Source organism: Taeniopygia guttata, chromosome 17 (genome assembly GCF_048771995.1).
Source record: "Taeniopygia guttata chromosome 17, bTaeGut7.mat, whole genome shotgun sequence".
NCBI lineage: Eukaryota > Metazoa > Chordata > Aves > Passeriformes > Estrildidae > Taeniopygia > Taeniopygia guttata.
Genome location: NC_133042.1, coordinates 10402556 through 10420410, shown reverse-complemented (window position 1 = coordinate 10420410; position 17855 = coordinate 10402556). Strand labels below are relative to the sequence as shown.

General features: G+C 50.6%; 1 protein-coding gene across 4 annotated transcripts in view; it reads left to right on the top strand.

Moving 5' to 3' along the window:
- The window catches only part of NR6A1 (nuclear receptor subfamily 6 group A member 1), a 72448-nt gene extending 58336 nt beyond the window's left edge, over positions 1-14112 (top strand). For 3 of the 4 annotated variants that reach the window (XM_072936492.1, XM_030286506.4, XM_030286508.4), the window contains 6 exons: positions 1020-1177; positions 2021-2248; positions 2507-2761; positions 6060-6181; positions 7592-7744; positions 8699-14112. In XM_072936492.1, coding sequence (XP_072792593.1) covers positions 1020-1177; positions 2021-2248; positions 2507-2761; positions 6060-6181; positions 7592-7744; positions 8699-8787 — 1005 coding nt within the window. In that variant the 3' untranslated portion in view covers positions 8788-14112. The remainder of the gene's footprint in view (positions 1-1019; positions 1178-2020; positions 2249-2506; positions 2762-6059; positions 6182-7591; positions 7745-8698) is intronic. The other variant, XM_030286507.4, reaches the window with a different exon arrangement.
- Positions 14113-17855: the final 3743 nt, after the last annotated feature.

Here is a 17855-nt window from a genome sequence, read left to right as displayed (position 1 = left end):
TGTCTCTCTGATTGATGGCCCAGCTTGTCCAGAGGTGCCTTGTAAAGCGCGAGGGAATTCAGCACAGCAGCTCGTGCCGTGCTCCTGAGAAATGATGGCCATTTCCAGCTGCCTTCTGCAAGAGGGGTCTTTTAAAAGTTTACTGTTTATTTTAGCAAACTAGAAATAACACTGAAAGCAATTTCTGTGAGTGTGAGTGCCTGGGAAGGAGCCCTCAGCCCAGCCCAAAGCGTGAGGAGCCAAGCGAGCACCGCTCTGCCCCGCTGGGCAGTGTCAGCCTCAGCCTGCCTGGAACCACACAAACCTGTTTCCTGCTGTTTGCTTTAAGGGACATACACAGAATTTAAAAAAAAGATGCCTCTAAATTTTTCTTGCATTTCCCCATTAGAGGTGAAACATTCCTCCAGGAGCATGCCCAGCACTTTCAAGAAACTTTATATTACAGTGAACTCAATGTTACCAGTTTTTTACTCTATTTTAGCTTTGTATATGTTGCTCTCTAGAACTTAAGTATTAGATGCTCAATTGCTACTTCAGGTGACACCTGGTTCTTATCTGGAGGAAAATAGGAGCTCTTGTCTCCCTGTAAATGTTTTCCTGACTGATTTTATATGTCTCACCTTGCCTCTCTTGATTGCTTTATCAAACCAGAGCCTGCCCCACCTCCTGTTTGCCATTCCCTCTGCCAGTCCTGAGTGATGTTCCCAATGCACTGGCCTCAATTACTCCCAGGTTTTTCACGGTGTGACAGTGGCTGATTTACAGCTCATTGCCATGTCCATCTGACATCATCTTTTCATGTGTCAGTTCCTGTCTGCTGTGCTCCCCTCACTTGAACGGTGCTGCTGGAGCTGGAGGTCACCACGATTACCTGTAAATAGAATTTTCCATGTGTGTTGTTAAATGCAGGGGGGTGGGAGGGTCAGCCCTGTTAGATGTGGCTGAAAAAGGTGTTTGCAAACAGAAGCTCTGCTTTTCTGTTCCCAGCCAAAGTAACCTTTGTGTCCTGTATTTGACAGATATCAGAGGAAGAGATTGAGAGAATTATGTCTGGGCAAGAATTTGAGGGAGAGGCAAACATGTCATGGAGCAACAACGGAGACAGTGACCATAGTTCCCCTGGAAATGGAGTTTCTGAGAGCAACCAGCCTTCACCTGTTTCTACTCCATCTTCAAGGTGGGAATGGCCTCTGGAAGAATTTGGTGTTACAGAAATCTTGGATTTCTTTCCCTGAGTGATACTTGGGGTCAGTGTAGGTAAAACGTGTGTGCATCTTTGTATAAACTGGTCGTGCAGCAGGTTCTTACCTCTCTGATTGTGTTCTAAGACAAACAATCACCAGGTTGAAGAGAATTTAACTGGTAAATGAGATGTTTGTGAACAAAGGAAGGCAATCTTGAGTTACAATTATATTTAAAATATACCTCATTTTATATTGTTTGTGTTTTCTGCAGATCTTGAGAACTTGATCACCTTTCATTGCTCATTCTGCATAAGCTCTTTCTCTGCACTGTGCTCAGATTCTGAAAATAAAACCATTTATGTTAGTAATTGGTGGGGTTATGTTAAAGTTGGCTGCTGTGAGTGCAAACCTCCTGATGCAGCCTTTGATTGCAAATACAGCAAGAATCTCAGACCTGATCCCATCTGCTTTCAGTCGCAGCTTAAGCTTGGCCTTGTTTGAGTTTGCTGTCTGTGTGAGTACTTAATGTACAAGGTCTGGCCCCGTAAGGAAGCTGGGGTGGAAAGGCTGGGCACGGGTGGGTTTGGGGTTTCTGCTTGGCTCCCTGAGTGGCAGCTCAGCAGCAGCTCCCAGACCTCCATCACGCGGAGCCAGTGCCCAGCCAGGCTGGGTGTTCACGGCGCACACCCGGCTCTTTCCAGGGCATTTAAACACGAAGGCATTTCCATTCTGTTCGCTTTCCCCTTTCTGGTAACACTTCTGGTGGAGCTGGGCACGACACTGGAATGCATCAGGTGGAGTTTTGGGGCTGTACTGAAGAGCTTTTCCTTTTCCAGTAGGTCCGTGGAGCTGAACGGCTTCGCCGCACTCAGGGATCAGTACCTGGGCACGCCGGTGTCCACGCACTACCAGTACCTGCCGCACCTTTTCAGCTACTCGGCGCACTCGGCGCTGGTGGCGCCGCAGCCGCGCAGCCTGGAGCCGCAGTCGCACGGCCTCATCGCCCAGCTGCTGTGTGCCGAGGACCTGGAGCCGCTCGGCACCCCCATGCTCATCGAGGACGGGTGCGTGGGGCGGGCGGGCGTCCTCGGGGCGAGCAGCAGGCCAGACCCCGTCCCCCCGGGCTGGCAGGGGCTCCGGGCTGCGTGGTGTGGCCAGGCTGGGTGCTGGGTGACCCCACGAGGACTCCCCTCGGCCCCTGCCCGGGCAGGGTGGGTGCTGACCATCGTGGCTCCTGTCACCAGTTGTTTCCAAGCTCCCCTCAGATGATGTCATTCAATGCTTTTAATGTTTTTCTGCCTTTGTACTAACTGTGCCCGCAGGTATAAAGTGACTCAGGCAGAGCTGTTTGCGTTGCTGTGTCGTCTGGCGGATGAGTTGCTTTTCAGGCAGATTGCTTGGATCAAGAAGCTGCCGTTCTTCTGCGAGCTCTCCATCAAGGACTATACCTGCCTGCTCAGCTCTACGTGGCAGGAGCTGATCCTGCTCTCCTCGCTGACTGTTTACAGCAAGCAGATCTTTGGTGACCTTGCCGATGTCACCTCCAAGTACTCTCCCTCTGACGACGAGCTGCACAGGTGAGATGGGCTGAGCTCGGGGCGAGGCAGCGAGACCTGGGCATGAGGAGCCCCGGGAGCCCAGCAGACAGTTGTCCTCTGAGCACCTCCTGGGACAGCTCACTTCACCTGTGGCTGTTTTCCTTTTCTGTTTTTAGGGAACAGTTGTTCCAGGCTTAGAAAGCACACCATGGTTAGCCAGTGCTGAATCACGACTTCCTTCTGCAGGGTAGGGCACAGTGATATGTGGGGCTCTTTGAATTCCATGTAGCAATGCTCTTGTCCCCCAACAGAGCCCTACAGGCCACCTTTTTATGAGGAGGGTAAAACTAACCAACACTTTGGGTAACCCTCACACACAGGAAAGAAAGTCTTATTTAAAACCCCTTAGGGCCAGTGGAAAGGTTGTTTGCATAGCTGGTTGTCTGTATTATCAAAGTGTTGATTATTAATTGCTATTTCATTGTTTTGATTAGATAAATTTAAAGATGTTGCAACTTAGCTCTTGTTTTTTCTATGGTACAGACTATCTGATGCTCTGAGGAACCTGCCTTTCATTTATCATGTTGGTCGGGGTGTTGTTTTTTGGTTTGGATATTTTATTTCGTAGTCTTGCTGTCAGACAGACTCTTCTTTTGGTAGTAGAGTCCCAGTCTCACCATCCTGTGGCAGAACAGGTGGGATTTGGAGAAACTGCTACCCATCCTCCCTTTAAACACCTGCCCTTTGCTCTGTGCCCTTGCTGGGCTCACGGTGCTGTGGAGTCACCGGGGGATGTCTGATGAGCCGGGATTTAGAACATTGCTGTGGTCCTCGGCCATTGCAGCATCTCGTGGTTCTTGGGGGCTCCTTTGTGCTTCTGTTGTGCCAACAGAGGCGCTGGCTGGCTGAGCCCGTGGTGGGGAGCGGGAGCTGGCCCCAGGTGTCTCATTTCCTGGGACAGGTTGCTCTGCGGCACTGCTCCGCACAGCCATTCATCGTGCATCTGGTGCAGCTCCTGCAGGAGCACTGAGGGTCATAGAAAACCACAATGACACTTGTTCCTGCATTCAGCTGTCCTTTTGTTCCTGCTGTCCTGGTCAGAGCCTCACAAGAGAAGTGTTTGTTTCATTTTGAGTTTGTGATAAATACAAGCGAGAGGTAAGACAAGGAGACAAAGGAGGAATCCTCGCCCTGCAGAAACCGGCAATTCAGAGCTGGTCGCCTTGAAGGTCCTTCAGAGAAGATCTGTGCACATGGATGAAAATAGGTGTTCTTGGGAGAGGAATGCTTCTGCAGTCTCCTCGTGTGATTTAGCTTCTCAAGTGTCATTAATTGTCATTAGTAACCTGGGAGAATGTGCACCCAAAAAGCCATTTAGCGGGAAGCTGCACAGATGAGGGGTCTGGAGCTGCATGGCTCCCTCCCACTGGTCTTCATGGTCCCTCAGCCGTGGCTTGGCTGTCTCCAGCAGCACTGGGATGGCTCATGGGTATCAGTCTCCCTGTCCAAAGCACTCGTGGAATATCTGGTCCCTTTGGATTTGAGAGGGACCCTTTTGGAGAGGTGTCCCATTTGTGGGTGTTCTCAAAGTGCCCCCGGCATGACTGCAAAGGCAACTTCATTAGAGCTCACACCTGGTTGGAGAAATCTCACTGAGCAGGGTTGGTCTGGCACTTCAGGGTTAATTTCTGCTCTTAACAAAATGACAAGAGCAGTGCTAAAGCATAGGTGACAAACAAAGGCATAGAATGCACTCCCCAGCCCCTTTGTTTTAATTGTTTTGAACAACTGGCTAAATGTTCTGCTTGCTTGCTAGATCAAATGTTTTCTTTTATTGTGCTGTTTTTCTGAAGATTAATATGAAATTAATAGACTCCTGACCTCCCCCAGCACTCCTGATAGCGCTTCCCTTCCCCCTCCTCCCCAGCTGATGCCGACAACTCCCAGCCAGAAACTTGCCTGGTGTAAACTGTGAGGAAAAGTGTGTGGAGGAGTCAGTCCTCAAGAAGAAATAGGGCTGTGAAAAACAGAACAGCTTTGTTTGAAAGGGGGAGGAAAGAATGTGCAGAAAAGTAAGACAGTTCAACTGCAGGAATGAGAGAAGAGCTCTCCTGGATTTATGAAGTGATGAGTGGCTGGTAAAAATGTGCATGCTCTAAAAACAATTAAACCCCACAGATGACTGAGTGGTCTTTGTGCTCATTAACTTCTTGAGCTTTGCAATCTTGCACCTGCAAGATTTTTGATGTCAACTGGAGAGTAAGAAAACTTGTACAACTTTAGATTATCCGACAAGGCTTTCATCACTTACAATATTACTTTCTTGAAGAACTGACCTGGAGTTCAGACAGCTTGTTTTCTCTTCACAGAGGTCAAACCCCACCATGCATTTTACAAAACTTTGAAGTAAACAAACACACATGCTAAAATAAGGTATTATTCAGTGAAAAAGGTTCTATTTCTGTTCTATTCAGAGATGGCTTGCTGGCTGTGCTCTTATTCTTTGTGCTGCACAATGCCAGAGCACACTGAAGCTTCCCGAAACACTTCTGTCCCACTTCTGAGCGCTTCTGCAATATATGCCTGCTTTGAAGCCAGGGCTGTTGCTGTGAGATGTGTTCCCAAGAGGCTGTTCTGGCCCTGGGCAGGCGTGGGATGGTCTGGAGATGCCTGCAGGCACTCACAGCCCTCCACACCCTCCCACTCTGCTCCAGCCTGGTCCTTCCCCATGGCTTTTTCACGGTGCACAGGTGGGGTATTTCTCCTGGTGAAGTGTGGCACCCTCTTTAGCAGGAGGACCTCATTCTGCACCCACAAAATCTCCATCAGGCAATTTTCCAGGAGGTTTTGGGGTGTTCTCTGTGCATCAGTATGCCCTGTGGTGCCCATCTCTGTCACTGGCTTTGCTGCAGATTCCTGGCTCTGTGAAACCTTCTCTGCTGTCAGAACAGGCTGGTGGTGAACTGAATCACCAAGAGAGGTTTTCCCTGCAAATATCTGTAGATTGTGAGCTCCCCATCCCTGGGGCAGGCAGGATGGGGCTTTGACCACCAACATGGTCTAGTGGAAGGTGTCCCTGCCCTTGGCTGAGGAATGGGACTGGATAAGCTTTGAGGCAATTTCCACCCAAATCATTCCATGATTCTATAATTCTGCATTTGTAACTGAGACATTTTCTTCCTTATTTTTGGCACCAGCAGACTTCGGGCAGTTTTGATGACTTTTTGTTTTTAATTCTCTTGCAAGGTGTTAAAATCTCTGAAGTTACTTTAGTAAGCTTCATGCCTTCGCTGTGCAGTCCGTGTGCTGTGTGTGCTGATTGATCTCTGTCCCCCAGGTTCAGTGAAGAGGGCATGGAGGTGATGGAGCGCTTGATCTACCTCTTTCGCAAGTTCAGCCAGCTGAAGGTCAGCAACGAGGAGTACGCCTGCATGAAAGCCATCAACTTCCTCAACCAAGGTGAGGCAGAGAGGAGCTGCCAGCCCCACTTGTTCATTTTTATGCTTCAAAGGGTGAATTTCTAAGTCTGGTTCTTCTCTTTTTAGCGTTTTTCAGACTCATGAAAATGTTTACCTTCAGGATGTATCCTTAAGGTTTCTTAGCTGGGTTCCTACTTTTTAGGTTCTGTACCCAGATCCCTTCACAGTGAAAGGTAATCACAAATGAAGTATTTACATGCAGGCCATGAATTCAGCCTAGGAAAGGGCTGTGTCCTCTTGTTGATTAAGCAGTGTATTAGAGCTGGCAGTTCAGGCTCCCTCAAGACCCTGGGCATTTCAAAATCCACACAGAGACAAATGCTCAGTGAATAGTGTTCAGCTGTAATTTTGGAAATAAATGTCCCCAAAGTCTTTTGTACTGTGAAAGATAGTTGCAGTCTGTAAAAATGTGCTGCGGGCTCCCTCCTCCCCCGCTCATTTCCAGAGGGAGATAATGCTGACGCTTCAATCTGTGCCGGGCTGAGGTTCCGGTTTGCTTCCCTGGGCAGTTTCCTGACACTGGATAATGCACTTCTCGAGCTGTCTCCATTGTTTTCCAAAATGTATTTTCATTAACTTCCTGTCTTCTTTTATTTTTAGTTGGAGTTTGCAATTTTTTATGTGAAATACCTGAGACTTATTTTTAAAAGCCAACTTTCGGGCAGTAGATCAATGCCTCTTCCGTCAGATGGTCTCCCAGCACCGAGCCTGCCCCACGGCTTCCCTGGGCTGGGTCCTCCCCAGCACCCACCAGTGCTGCTGCTCACGCTGCCAGTGGGACTTCCTGCCTGTCCCTCTTCCCTTTCTGTGTGCTGCCTGACACTGGCAAAGCTAAATTTAAAAACAAGGACTTGACGGGTTTGTAAAGCTCCCGTGACATGATTCCTAAGCAGATGGGGAGAAATGTGATAATATCTTTAATTATGGAGCTGAGTGCTGTCCTCAGCCAAGATGATAGAGCTAAAACCAATGTGTTCCTGTCTGAGGAGGTGTTTCCCTGATCTGCTCTGAGGACCAAAGCCTGACACCTGGCTGTGTTGTGCCAGGCAGGGATTTCAGGTTGCTGGGGCTGTTCTCTCCAAGAGCATTCCTTGAGCTGCAGGTGACCTGTGTAGGACATTATCTGTTCTTTTCCCAGACTTCTGTGGAGGGAAATCCTGGATCCAGACACACATATAAAGACACATCCATGATGCAGGCACAGCAGGAGGGGAGATGGGAATTTTAGTATTGATCTAACTGGGTGCTGGAAGCCAGTCTCCAAAGCAGGGACCCAGATCAGAGTGACAGAAATCAGTCTGTCATGGAGAAGTGGCAGTAAGTGCAAGGCTGCTGCTCTTCTGAGATGTTTTTGTCACGTTTTCATGGCTCTAATTGTGTTCCTTTGCAGATATCAGGGGTCTGACCAACGCCTCCCAGCTGGAGCAGCTGAATAAGCGGTACTGGTATGTTTGCCAGGACTTCACAGAGTACAAATACCCCCACCAGCCAAACCGCTTCCCGGATTTAATGATGTGTCTGCCAGAGATACGCTACATTGCAGGTAACTTCTGAGCACTTCTCCTGCTGGCAGCAAGTGATGAAATTGACTTCTGAAGGATAATTAACTTGCTGCAGCCAAATTCTTGTGAACTTTGGTTGAGGATGTTTGTGTGGGACCATTTCTTCTCAGGGCTTCTGCCCATCTTTAAGCCCATCCTGTTGTCCTGAGCTCATCCAGTCTGAGCGGCTCTTGGCAAGGTGTCCTGGTGATGCTGGTGGGCACAGGGTTAGTCCCACTTGGGGAAGAGGTGCCTTGCTCTAACCTGACACCCTTTAAATACATGGTTCAGTCTCCCCTTATTCTTCTTTCACTCCCAGCTGGGGGGCATTTTGTCTCAAAAGGGTGTAATCCTGCTCTGAGTAATTATCTCATCAGAATTAGGGAGATCCCTGAACTGAGCAGAAAGTGATCAGCAGAGTTCAGCCGGATCAGTGTAACCCCCAGGTTTCCTCACCTGGACCTCAGAAATCCGCAGGTGAATTCTCAGCTGCAGTTGTGTTGCTAGTTACATCTCCAAGGCCTAGTGTTACAAAAACTGCTCCTGAATGTTATGGCAAAGGGAAATGCTTGCCTCCCTGTCTCAAGGCTCCATATGCTTCATCCTACTCCGTCATAATGAACTAGATAATAATCTCAGAGTAGCTCTCGTAATTTACTCACGGAGATCAACAAGGGGGTTTGAGGTGAGATGGGATTTAGCCTTTCCCACTTTCTGTAAATACTTCTCCATTGTGGAGAAATCATGTTGATCTGACTTTGCCCATTTATTTTGCTTTCTATTCAGTAAATGAATAATATTGTGTCCAAATGCATATCAAGTGTCTAATGTAGTTGTAGGATGATTAACTGTTTCTGTGAAAGGTTCAAGGTAAAACTGTCTCCAGTGCTGCTGGCTTAGGTGTCTCTGAAATCTGATTCAGTTGTAGCTGCTGATTCTGGTTTCTTTTTTACCAGGAAAAATGGTGAATGTCCCTCTGGAGCAGCTGCCTCTCCTGTTTAAGGCCGTTCTACATTCCTGCAAGACGAGCGTGAGCAAAGAGTGAGCGCAGCTGGCCCGGCCGTGCCTTACGCTGAGCCTGGGCCGGCTCACCCGGGAGAGGGGCAAGCGCCATCCAGGCAGGAGGCAGGGCCGTGGGCCTCCCTGCCCTTGTAGCAAGAATCTTTTTTGTTTGTTTTTGTTTTTTTACTCGTTTTCCTATATATTTATTTCACGACAGAGTTGAATGTATGATCTTCAACACGATGCACATGGTTCTGTAAGAATGCAGCAGATGCATTCTCCAGCAGTTTACAGAATGTGAAGATGTTTAATGTTACAGTGTTTGTTAGGGTTAGTTCTTTTGTATTTGGGGCTGGGGACCGAGATGACTAAGACTACCTCAAGGAGAAGATGCTGTTCACGCACTGCTCTTTCCATGATCTGCATCCAAAGTGTTTGTTATAGAGAGCAGATGTTGACAGAGCTGTTAGTATCCCAAAGGGACGACTTTGGAGAAGTGGGTGCTAGAGAAGTGCCAAGCTTTTTCTTTAATTTTAAAAGGGCAGGAGTGGAGAAGGAGAAGTCTATCTAGGCAGTTGGTTTCTTTTCCCTGGCAGTTTCCAGATGCAGGTTCCCAGTGGGATGGCAGTGCTCTGAGGGTCTCCCTGGCCCTGTCCTGTATGGGGAGCTGCAGGTGGGGTCTGCCCCAGCCCCTCCTGGCCAGCTGCCCTCTTACTATTGCCACAACACCTGCCAATTCCTCTGAAATTGTGTTCCTGCAGTTCATAACAGGCTCCTGGCATTACACAAAGGTGTTCCTGTTGCTAGAGATGGCAAGGACTTTATCATCACTTCCTTAAAATCCATTTTAGGTTTACAAAAGCAGGAAAAACCTACTTAGAGAAGAGGCAGGATTGCCCCTGTTAATGCCACCAACATGGTACCTGAGACTTCTGCATTGCAGCAATCCCTGTTTTGGGATCAGTTAATGTATCCTGCATTGAATGGGGCCTGTGTAGTGGGGTGAGGGACTCCAGTGTCCTTTGGCATGGCTTTCTCTGCTGGACTCAGGGAATGGGTGTTCCATAGTTAGATCCTGCCAGGACTGCCCTGTTCCTTGTGGAATCCCAGGAAAAACTACATTACTGCTGTACTTGGTTACCTGTTGTGTTCTAGGTGTTGCAAGGCTTGGATTTTCCATCTCGCAGGCTCTCCACAACTCCAGGGAGAACTGGTTTAATGACAGCTGATTAGCTGATTGAGTGATTGCTAGGTGCTGATGTTTAGCTAAAATTGGGCATTCTCGTGAGTGACCTCATGATTTCCTGCTCATGATGGGGAGGTTGGATGAGATGCTCTTGATCTCATCTCCTTCATTAGAAATTAATATCAAAGACTGTCACTCTCCTAAACAGCCTTGGCTGGATTTCCTTCCCTGCCTACTTAGATGTAAATCTGGCATTCACTTAGAAAGTGTTTGAATGCTGGTTTAAGAATACTTGTGGAAACAACTCTTGTTCCTTCAGGGTAGGAGGGACAGTCACTACCCTCATGTCTTTCCCTGGAGGCATCTGCGTGGTACAGAGCAAGCACAGCTCAGCAGGCTGCAGCTGCTGTGCATGAACGTGGTGGTGAGCAGGAGAAAACTCCCCTTCCCCAAAGTCGTCCTTCCCTCCCCCCTGGCCCAGGGGTGCTCCCTGGTCGCAGCCCGAGGGGGCTGTGCCCTGCTGGTTTGGCACGGCCCGGTCAGCGCGGCCACACCGCGGGCATCCCGCTTGGGCATCTCCCAGCTCAACGGTTTCCCTCTTCTAAGAGTCCATAGCTGTTCATTTTTCATTATTTAAGCAGGATGTTACGGGTAACAGCTGCTGGGCACGGCAGCGGCTCAGCTCGGTGGAGCTTCGCACCCAAAGGTGGTTCCATGAATCTCATTTACTTCCTGACAGTACAATGAGACGTGTGTGTATTCTCAGGAAAGCCTTCTGCATACAGCCAATACCTCACATGTTCAGGGGAAGATTTTAGTGTATCTGTTTGTAAGTTAGAATGTATTTCTCAGCTTTTGAGTTTAATTTCCAAATAGCTTGATATGATCTTTTTATTACGGGTTATTTCTGGCTTGCTGTTTTATACACTCAAGGAATTGTTAAAATTGCATAGGAGTGATTTTATTCTACAGTTACTGAATTATTATAATCTGTTGATGAATAAGTGTTCTAATTAGTGTACATAAAAACAGTCATCTTGTTGCCAGCTACCCAACAAAAATCTATTGGGTAATCTGTGGTTTTCCAAAATAGCCTCCCAAAACTAATGCTGTACCAACAACAACCAAAAACCTAAACTCGGTTATGATGACAAACAGACATGGATGTTCCACTTTCTGTTGTAGAAAGCAAATTTTACGAAGGTTGATTGGCAGCAGTATCTGTTCCCAAATACACATTTGCCATAGGGAGTAGAAAATCCTTCCTGAACTGACAGGTAAGGAAGCAGCAAACAGACCAGATGGAATCACTGGACAGTCATTCCTGATATCTTCTGCACCAAGTCCTCTAACGACTTGTGTTTTTTAAACAGGGTAATGTGAATGTGTTGCATTGCAAACTCAGGTATAATGAGAAGGTAGGAATGTAGCTAGAGACATAGAGGTGTTAGGTAGATGTATTTGTGAATTTGGTTTGAAGGACACCCTGGAAAGGTTGGAATTTTCGTTCCATTCTTCATGTAACATTCAGTTTACAGGGACTCATATTTTATTTGTGCTTAATGCTACTAGGGGGAAGTTCATTATCTTTGGTATCTATCTGCTCTTGCTTATCTGACCTTCTGTCATAGAGAAATCTATCAACAATAATAGTCTTTGGTAGAATTTTCTGCCATGACAAGTCAATTTTTATCCCCGATTTGAAAGATAGATTGGCTGGCTGACCCCCTCTTCTCCTTCAAAGCGTCTGTGCAGATAGAAAGCCGAAGAGTTACTTTTAATCCGAGCAGAGATGTGGGACATAAATTTGAAGTGCTCAGGGGAGGCTGCCGAGGAGCAGCTGGAAGGGTCCCGCTCGTGGGGCTCCATCCCAGGTGAATGCCAGACCCTGGGGCCTCAACAAAACCTTCTGGAAGTGAGGGAGTTTGCTTCCCCTTCAGCTCAGGCTCCTGCCAGCTGGGCTGAGCCTTGACCCCTCTGGCTGCTCTCACTTGCTGCAGGTGCCTTGGTGGCCTCATCCCCAGCCATGCAAAGGCTCAAGTGCCTCTGCTGCTGTCCCTCCCCTGTGCCAGCAGGATCTGCCCTTGCTCCTCAGGCTTCTGCACAGACCCACAGCCACTTCAGGTAAAGGAGTTTAAGTCTTGTCCTTCAAACCAACTTTAAAAAAAAAAAAAAATCACTTGAATTTCTTTTATCTTTACTACATTTTTTAAAAGGAAAAAAAGAAAAAAAAAGATTCTCCTGTGAATGTGCTATTTCCCATTAATTCTCTCTTCCTTCTTGGTTTTGATTTGAAGCTATGAAGCTCAGTGTCTGTGAAAATGTTGTTATTTCTCAGGATAATAAGCGGCAATCATCCCTGCCACATGAAAGGCAGGAGAAAGGGGGAAACTTGGGGAACTAGTTAAAGTATGAAACTAATTTTTAAGTTGTAGATGATGTGTAAATGGAGGGGAGTGCATAGCTATCAGTATCAAGCTGTGGTGTTTCTCTGGGTACACGGTGTGTTGTTTCAATGCACAGAAGCTCAGGGATAAGTATTTAAAATGTGACCCAGAGAAACCCTGGTTTTGATGTTGCAACAGTTGCTTCTTTCCCGACTTGTCTGGAGGACCCACTGAGAGCTGACCAAAGCCCCATATGGGGATTTTGGGGCAAAAGCTTAGGGTTTGGCTGTGGGAAGTTTGCCTGCTGAAGGTTCAGACGTGGTGCTGTGGGCAGAGCATCCCGAAGGTGCACGGGGCTGTACCAGGCTGTGCCCTTGTGCCACCCAGCAGCTGGGGACAGCTCTGTCTGTGGGGCTCTGTTTCTGCATTCCCTCATCCCTCTGCCTTTGCTGTTAAGTGTTTGACTGTTCATGGAAAGGGGAAACAGAAATTTCCTATTGTGTCCCTGGCAGCCAGTTGCAGGGCTCTGTACTCTGTTACTTATGAATTCTTAATTTTCATCAGTGCACCTTTCTCACTATGGTTGTAGGAGCAGTCAGACAGTTTGAGAAGGACACTGCTGTGTGACTCTGGTTGGGTTACAGCTGCTATGAGAGTCCAAACAGCCCCATCCAGCCGTACACAGGGCCAGCACTGAGAGTCAGCAAAAGTTTTAAGGGCTGAAACCCCCTCCCAGCACCCTCAGCTAGAGTCTGCAAATCTGAGTTTAAACCAGCCTCGCAAAAAGCTGGGGAAGCCAATCCAGGCAGTGACTTTCCCTTGGAAAAAAAAATTAAAAATAACTCCTGTGAGCTGCCCTCTGACAAGTCTGTGAAAGAAGCAACATGGTTCAGTGGAAGAAATGCCCCCAAGGGCAAAAAGAAACAGAAATTGAGACCAGATGACGATCAACCTTAACAAAGCCTTTTGTGATTCATTGTTTTCTTTCAATTTATAAAATGTCTTGTAATAGTTGATAACATTATTGACTCAATTTCCATAACTAAACTACCTCGTGTGACATCCTGTTTATCATCTCAAAGGGATTGTGTGAAAAACTAAACACTGCCAGTGTCTGTTGCCAGCGAGGAACAGGGGCCGTGATTGCTGGAGTTGTGTTTCCTGGGGTTGGCTCCTGTCACTGCCGTGTGTCCCGTGCCCCGGTGTCCCTCCCTGGGGACCGTGTGGCTCATGGCAGTTTGGGTTTTGGCGGTGCCCATCCAGCCACAGGCCTGGTGCAGAGGCTGTTTTGTAACCTGGCACCTCCCAGGACCTCGCAGCTCCTCGTGTGCCCGTGCTGGGCAGCCCGGGGAGGCAGCGGGTCGGGTTTGCTGCTTGTGTCGGCCCCTTGCTGCTGTGAGGGATGTTTCCAAGAGGGTCAGTCCCAGCTGGTGGCTCCTTCTTGGTGGCATTCCCAGTGATGGTTTCTCCCGTTCATTTTTCCCACAATCCCTGTGTAAATCAGGGAAGCAGGATGTTGCTGCAGCATGGCACACGGTGAGCATTGGCACACTCGGAGCCGGGCTGGGGCAGGAGGGTGTGCCCGGCCCCGTGTCACCACGGGGAACGGGCACCGGGAGCTGCCCCCTCACCGCGCTACGACCAAATGAATGTTTCTGCCGGCGGCTCCCGGCCTGCCCCGCTCTGCTGCTCTGCTCTGGGACTTGACTACCTGTGGAAATGTGACCAATAAGTGTTGAATGCATGTTTAGTGAGTGTTTAGCTGTATGAACTAATAAATGTGAAATGTTCTGCACTGCTGGTGTTTCCAGGCTGTTTGTGCCTTCCCATGTTGGTGGTGGCTCTCTCAGGGTGGGGGAGCCCAGCGCTGCCCTGGGTGGTGGCTGTGGCCCTGCCCTGCCTGCTGCTGCACTCCTGGAATGGGCTGTGGGTGTGGGGAAGGCCTTGGGGCTGCTGCTGTGGCTGGGAACTGGGATAAGGGCATCGTGCCACATGGGATTTATTCCTGGTGAGGGGGCCCTGAAGATCAGCAGCGGTGGGGCTCCCTGGGAGGTGGCAGAGGATGCTCTGTGCACGTGAGGTGATGGGTTTGTCCTCCCTTTCAAAGGAATCTGGAGCCACCAGAGGTGACAAGGCAGCCTCTCCCCTCACCCCACGCTGGCACGAGGCACTGCCTGGAAAGCCAGGCTGGAGTGGGAAAAGTACCAGCACCTTTTAATTTTCAGCTCAACCCCTACTGACCACTGTATTTTGATTAGAGCTCTGCTTCCTTTTCATCTCGGTGCTCCGGCGGGTGACAACTGCCACAGCCCCGTGTGCGCGGCGCAATAGTTTATCACCGAAGGCCAGCGGCTCTATGAATTCAGAGCCAGCGCGGAACAAATCACGCTGTCACTAACGTCAAACTTGTTAACCTGATCTTTGGTGGATCACTAGTGTCAACATTGCATGGGACATACATTATCGGGCCCAAGGACTTAGGGAGATGTGTTTGTCAGGCTGCTCTGTCACAGTCCCACTCTTGACCTTCGCAAAGTAACTTTCAAGGGTAAGCTGCTTTCCTCTTGACAGGAGTGGCTGTTCCCAGGAGTGTGTCACCCCATGGGAACTGGCTGGGACAGGGCTGTGGGGTCAGCTGGGTCACCTCCCTGCAGAGGCACAGTCAGTCCAGCAGTGGGTGACAGATCTGCTGGCATGGTCCTGTGGGGCCTCTCCCAGAGTTGGGGAAAGTTCTCCATTGATGTCCACCCTGCCCATGTCTATTCCATGAGCTCTCCCCATCCTGTCACCAGCAGCTCCCACACCTCTCCTCATCCCTTCCCCAGTCACTGTCCATTTGGAGTTCACACCTGAAAACCAGAGTTCTGAGTGCAGCAGACTGGTGGGTCTCCATTGTCTGGTCCATCACAAGTCTCTCACATCTCAGTGTGCCAAGTGTGGACACTTCCAATGGGGTTGGTCACCACTGCGGAGGTCAGATGAAGGACAGGTCACCATGGGTGGCCTGGTAAGACCATGGAGGGGAGATGTGTGCTCTAGGTAAGCTCCTGTCCATGCTTCTGGGGTCAATTGGGATTTTCAGTACCTTTATTGGGGTGGTGGATCCCCTCCCTGCAGGCTGCCATGAGTAGGAGGGGAGCAGTGCCACGGGCTGGGTGCTGGGGGGCCAGCAGGTTGGAACTGTGCTGGAGAAGATGCCTCATGTCTGGGGGGACCCAGAGGCGAATGCTGGGTCTGTGCTCCACATCGCTGTCTTCATGGGCCGACCCTGCTAATCAGCTGTGAAAGAGAGAGAGAAAGCTGGAGAGAAATCCTTCTCTCTGCTAACCTCATCACAATAAAGATTCCTATAAAGAGCTCTTATCCTTGAAGAAAATGAGGCACATAAGCAGGAATAGTAAACAAAAGGCTGTCATTTTGACCCAGGAGTGCTTCATGTTGTTGGCAACTTCCAAAAGGAAACATAAAGAGAGGCTGCATCCAAGTCCCAATTATGCAGAACTATGTGACTGATATGTCAATGAGTCCCCCCGGGAGGAGACCACCAGCACTTCCCAGTGCTGCCTGCACAGCATCTGCACCCGCCGCCATGGCCGGGCCGCCCGCGCCCCGAGCGAAGGCGTGTGTGGCATCGGAAGAATGCGGGGGACAAGGTAATGTCATGGGGAACGCTATCGCCAACGTCCTCGCCGCACGCGCATTATCAGCGCGGGCCCCGGAGTCAGGGACTGCGGGCAGGCAGCGGCGCTTGGCGAACAGTAGCGCCGGCCACACCTGCTGCAGGCACGCTCCGGGAACGTGGCGCAGGCAGGAGGGCTGCCCCGCGCCGATAAGCTGAGTGGATGGAGATAAAATCCGAGCAGGAGATATGCTTTGCTGAGCATCAAGGCTAAGCACCAGCGAGGAGCCAAAGCACGCTGCAGCCCACCGCGGGTGGTGCGGATCCGCAGGCTCCGGCTGCGCCGTGGCTGTGAGGGAAGGAGATGGGACCAGGCAGGCTCCAAACCAACAGCGGGAGCTTTGGTGACATTGCCAGCGTTTGGGCCCACTGAGGGCACAGAGCTGTCCTGCTCCCCCGGCCAGGACAGCGCTGCTCAGGGCAGCAGCTTTGGGGCCTGTCCCCAGCCCTGACATCCCCTCCCCAGCACGGCCGTGCTGCTGGCAGCCGGGGCCCCCTCATCCTTCCCTCCTCGGTGCTGTGCTTCCACAATGTCACCTGTCTGTGCCTCCTCGCTGTCCCCAGGAACCCCACAGCTGCTGGCAGCCGGCTCTACCTGGTGCCTGTGCGGCCGCTGCAGCGCGGCCTTCCCAAACCCACCCTCAGAAACGCGCCCTGAGGCTGCAGCACCGCGGCCCTGACCGCAGCCCTGCGCCCGCCGCAGGAGCCAGGCCGCAGCCTTGGCCAGGCCCCGCGCAGAGGAAAGTGCCCAAGGCCGGCAGGGACGTATTTACCCCCGAAAGCACCTTGCTGCAAAAATAGCAAGTGGCTGGTGTGAGGCCGGGGCTTCCCAGGGGAACAATGCCTGGCAGGAGGAAGCGGCCGCGGCCGGCCCGCAGCTCTGTCCCGCCCCGCACGGCGCTGAGCCGCGAGCCGCTGTGTGCCGGCCCGGCAGGGACCTTGAACCTGACACAGATTTATTTTCTCTGACATTGGCATCGCATCGGAACATCTGGCATGTGGCTGATAATTGCTGGGGATCGGGGCGGAAGCCACTCCAGGCCTGGCGCTTCTTCCAGAGCTCTGTTTTCGTTAGTTTTTCTCCTCTCTTCAGCTGCAAAGCGAGGAAAAAACAAGCAGGGCTGTGCAGCCCGCACTCCCACTCCTCTCCCCTCAGCACCCGGGGCTCACTGCTTCCCTCACTCTGCATGGGAATGCTGCAGGGCGCCTCACTGCCACACCACGTCAGGCTGTGCTGATACAGAGAGAGGACGAAGCCTTCCCCGACCCAGGACTGTGGGTCCTGCTGCTCCTCCCTGGTTACCAGCAGCTGCTTGGCCAGAGCAGAGCCATGGCACAGCCTTTGCTGGGTTGGTGTGGGGTTTGAGGCAGCCACCCCTTCTCAAGGCACTGTGTCATCACTGTGGGATGAAGCAGAAAGCAGGACACTGTGCAAACATGTGGGGAGACACCGTGGTGATGGATGGACAGAGCACAGGGCCAGCAGTGAGAGCAGATCCCCACTCTGGCAGGATGGAAGGGTTTCTCATGCAGCCTCTTGCCTTGGCACTGCAATTCCTGTGTTGCACAGGGAAATCGGAAGCAGAGATCTGCCAGCACAGTGCCCATGGGTAGGACCAAGCATGGCAGTCAAACGTAGAGAATGTACACATGGCAAAAACACAGCCAAGGCGTGGCTGCCTAGACCCAGGGGCACTGGCTTTCTGTGAGTGCTGTTCTGACAAATGAAGAGCTGCTGACCACTGGCGCTGTGAGCCCCAGGGACCTGGGAGTGGGGCCCTGAGTGTGGAGGAGCCTCCTCCCGTCCTCCCCTGCAGAGGAGACCTCTCAGGACCAAGGAGGCCGTGCCGGCATCCCGG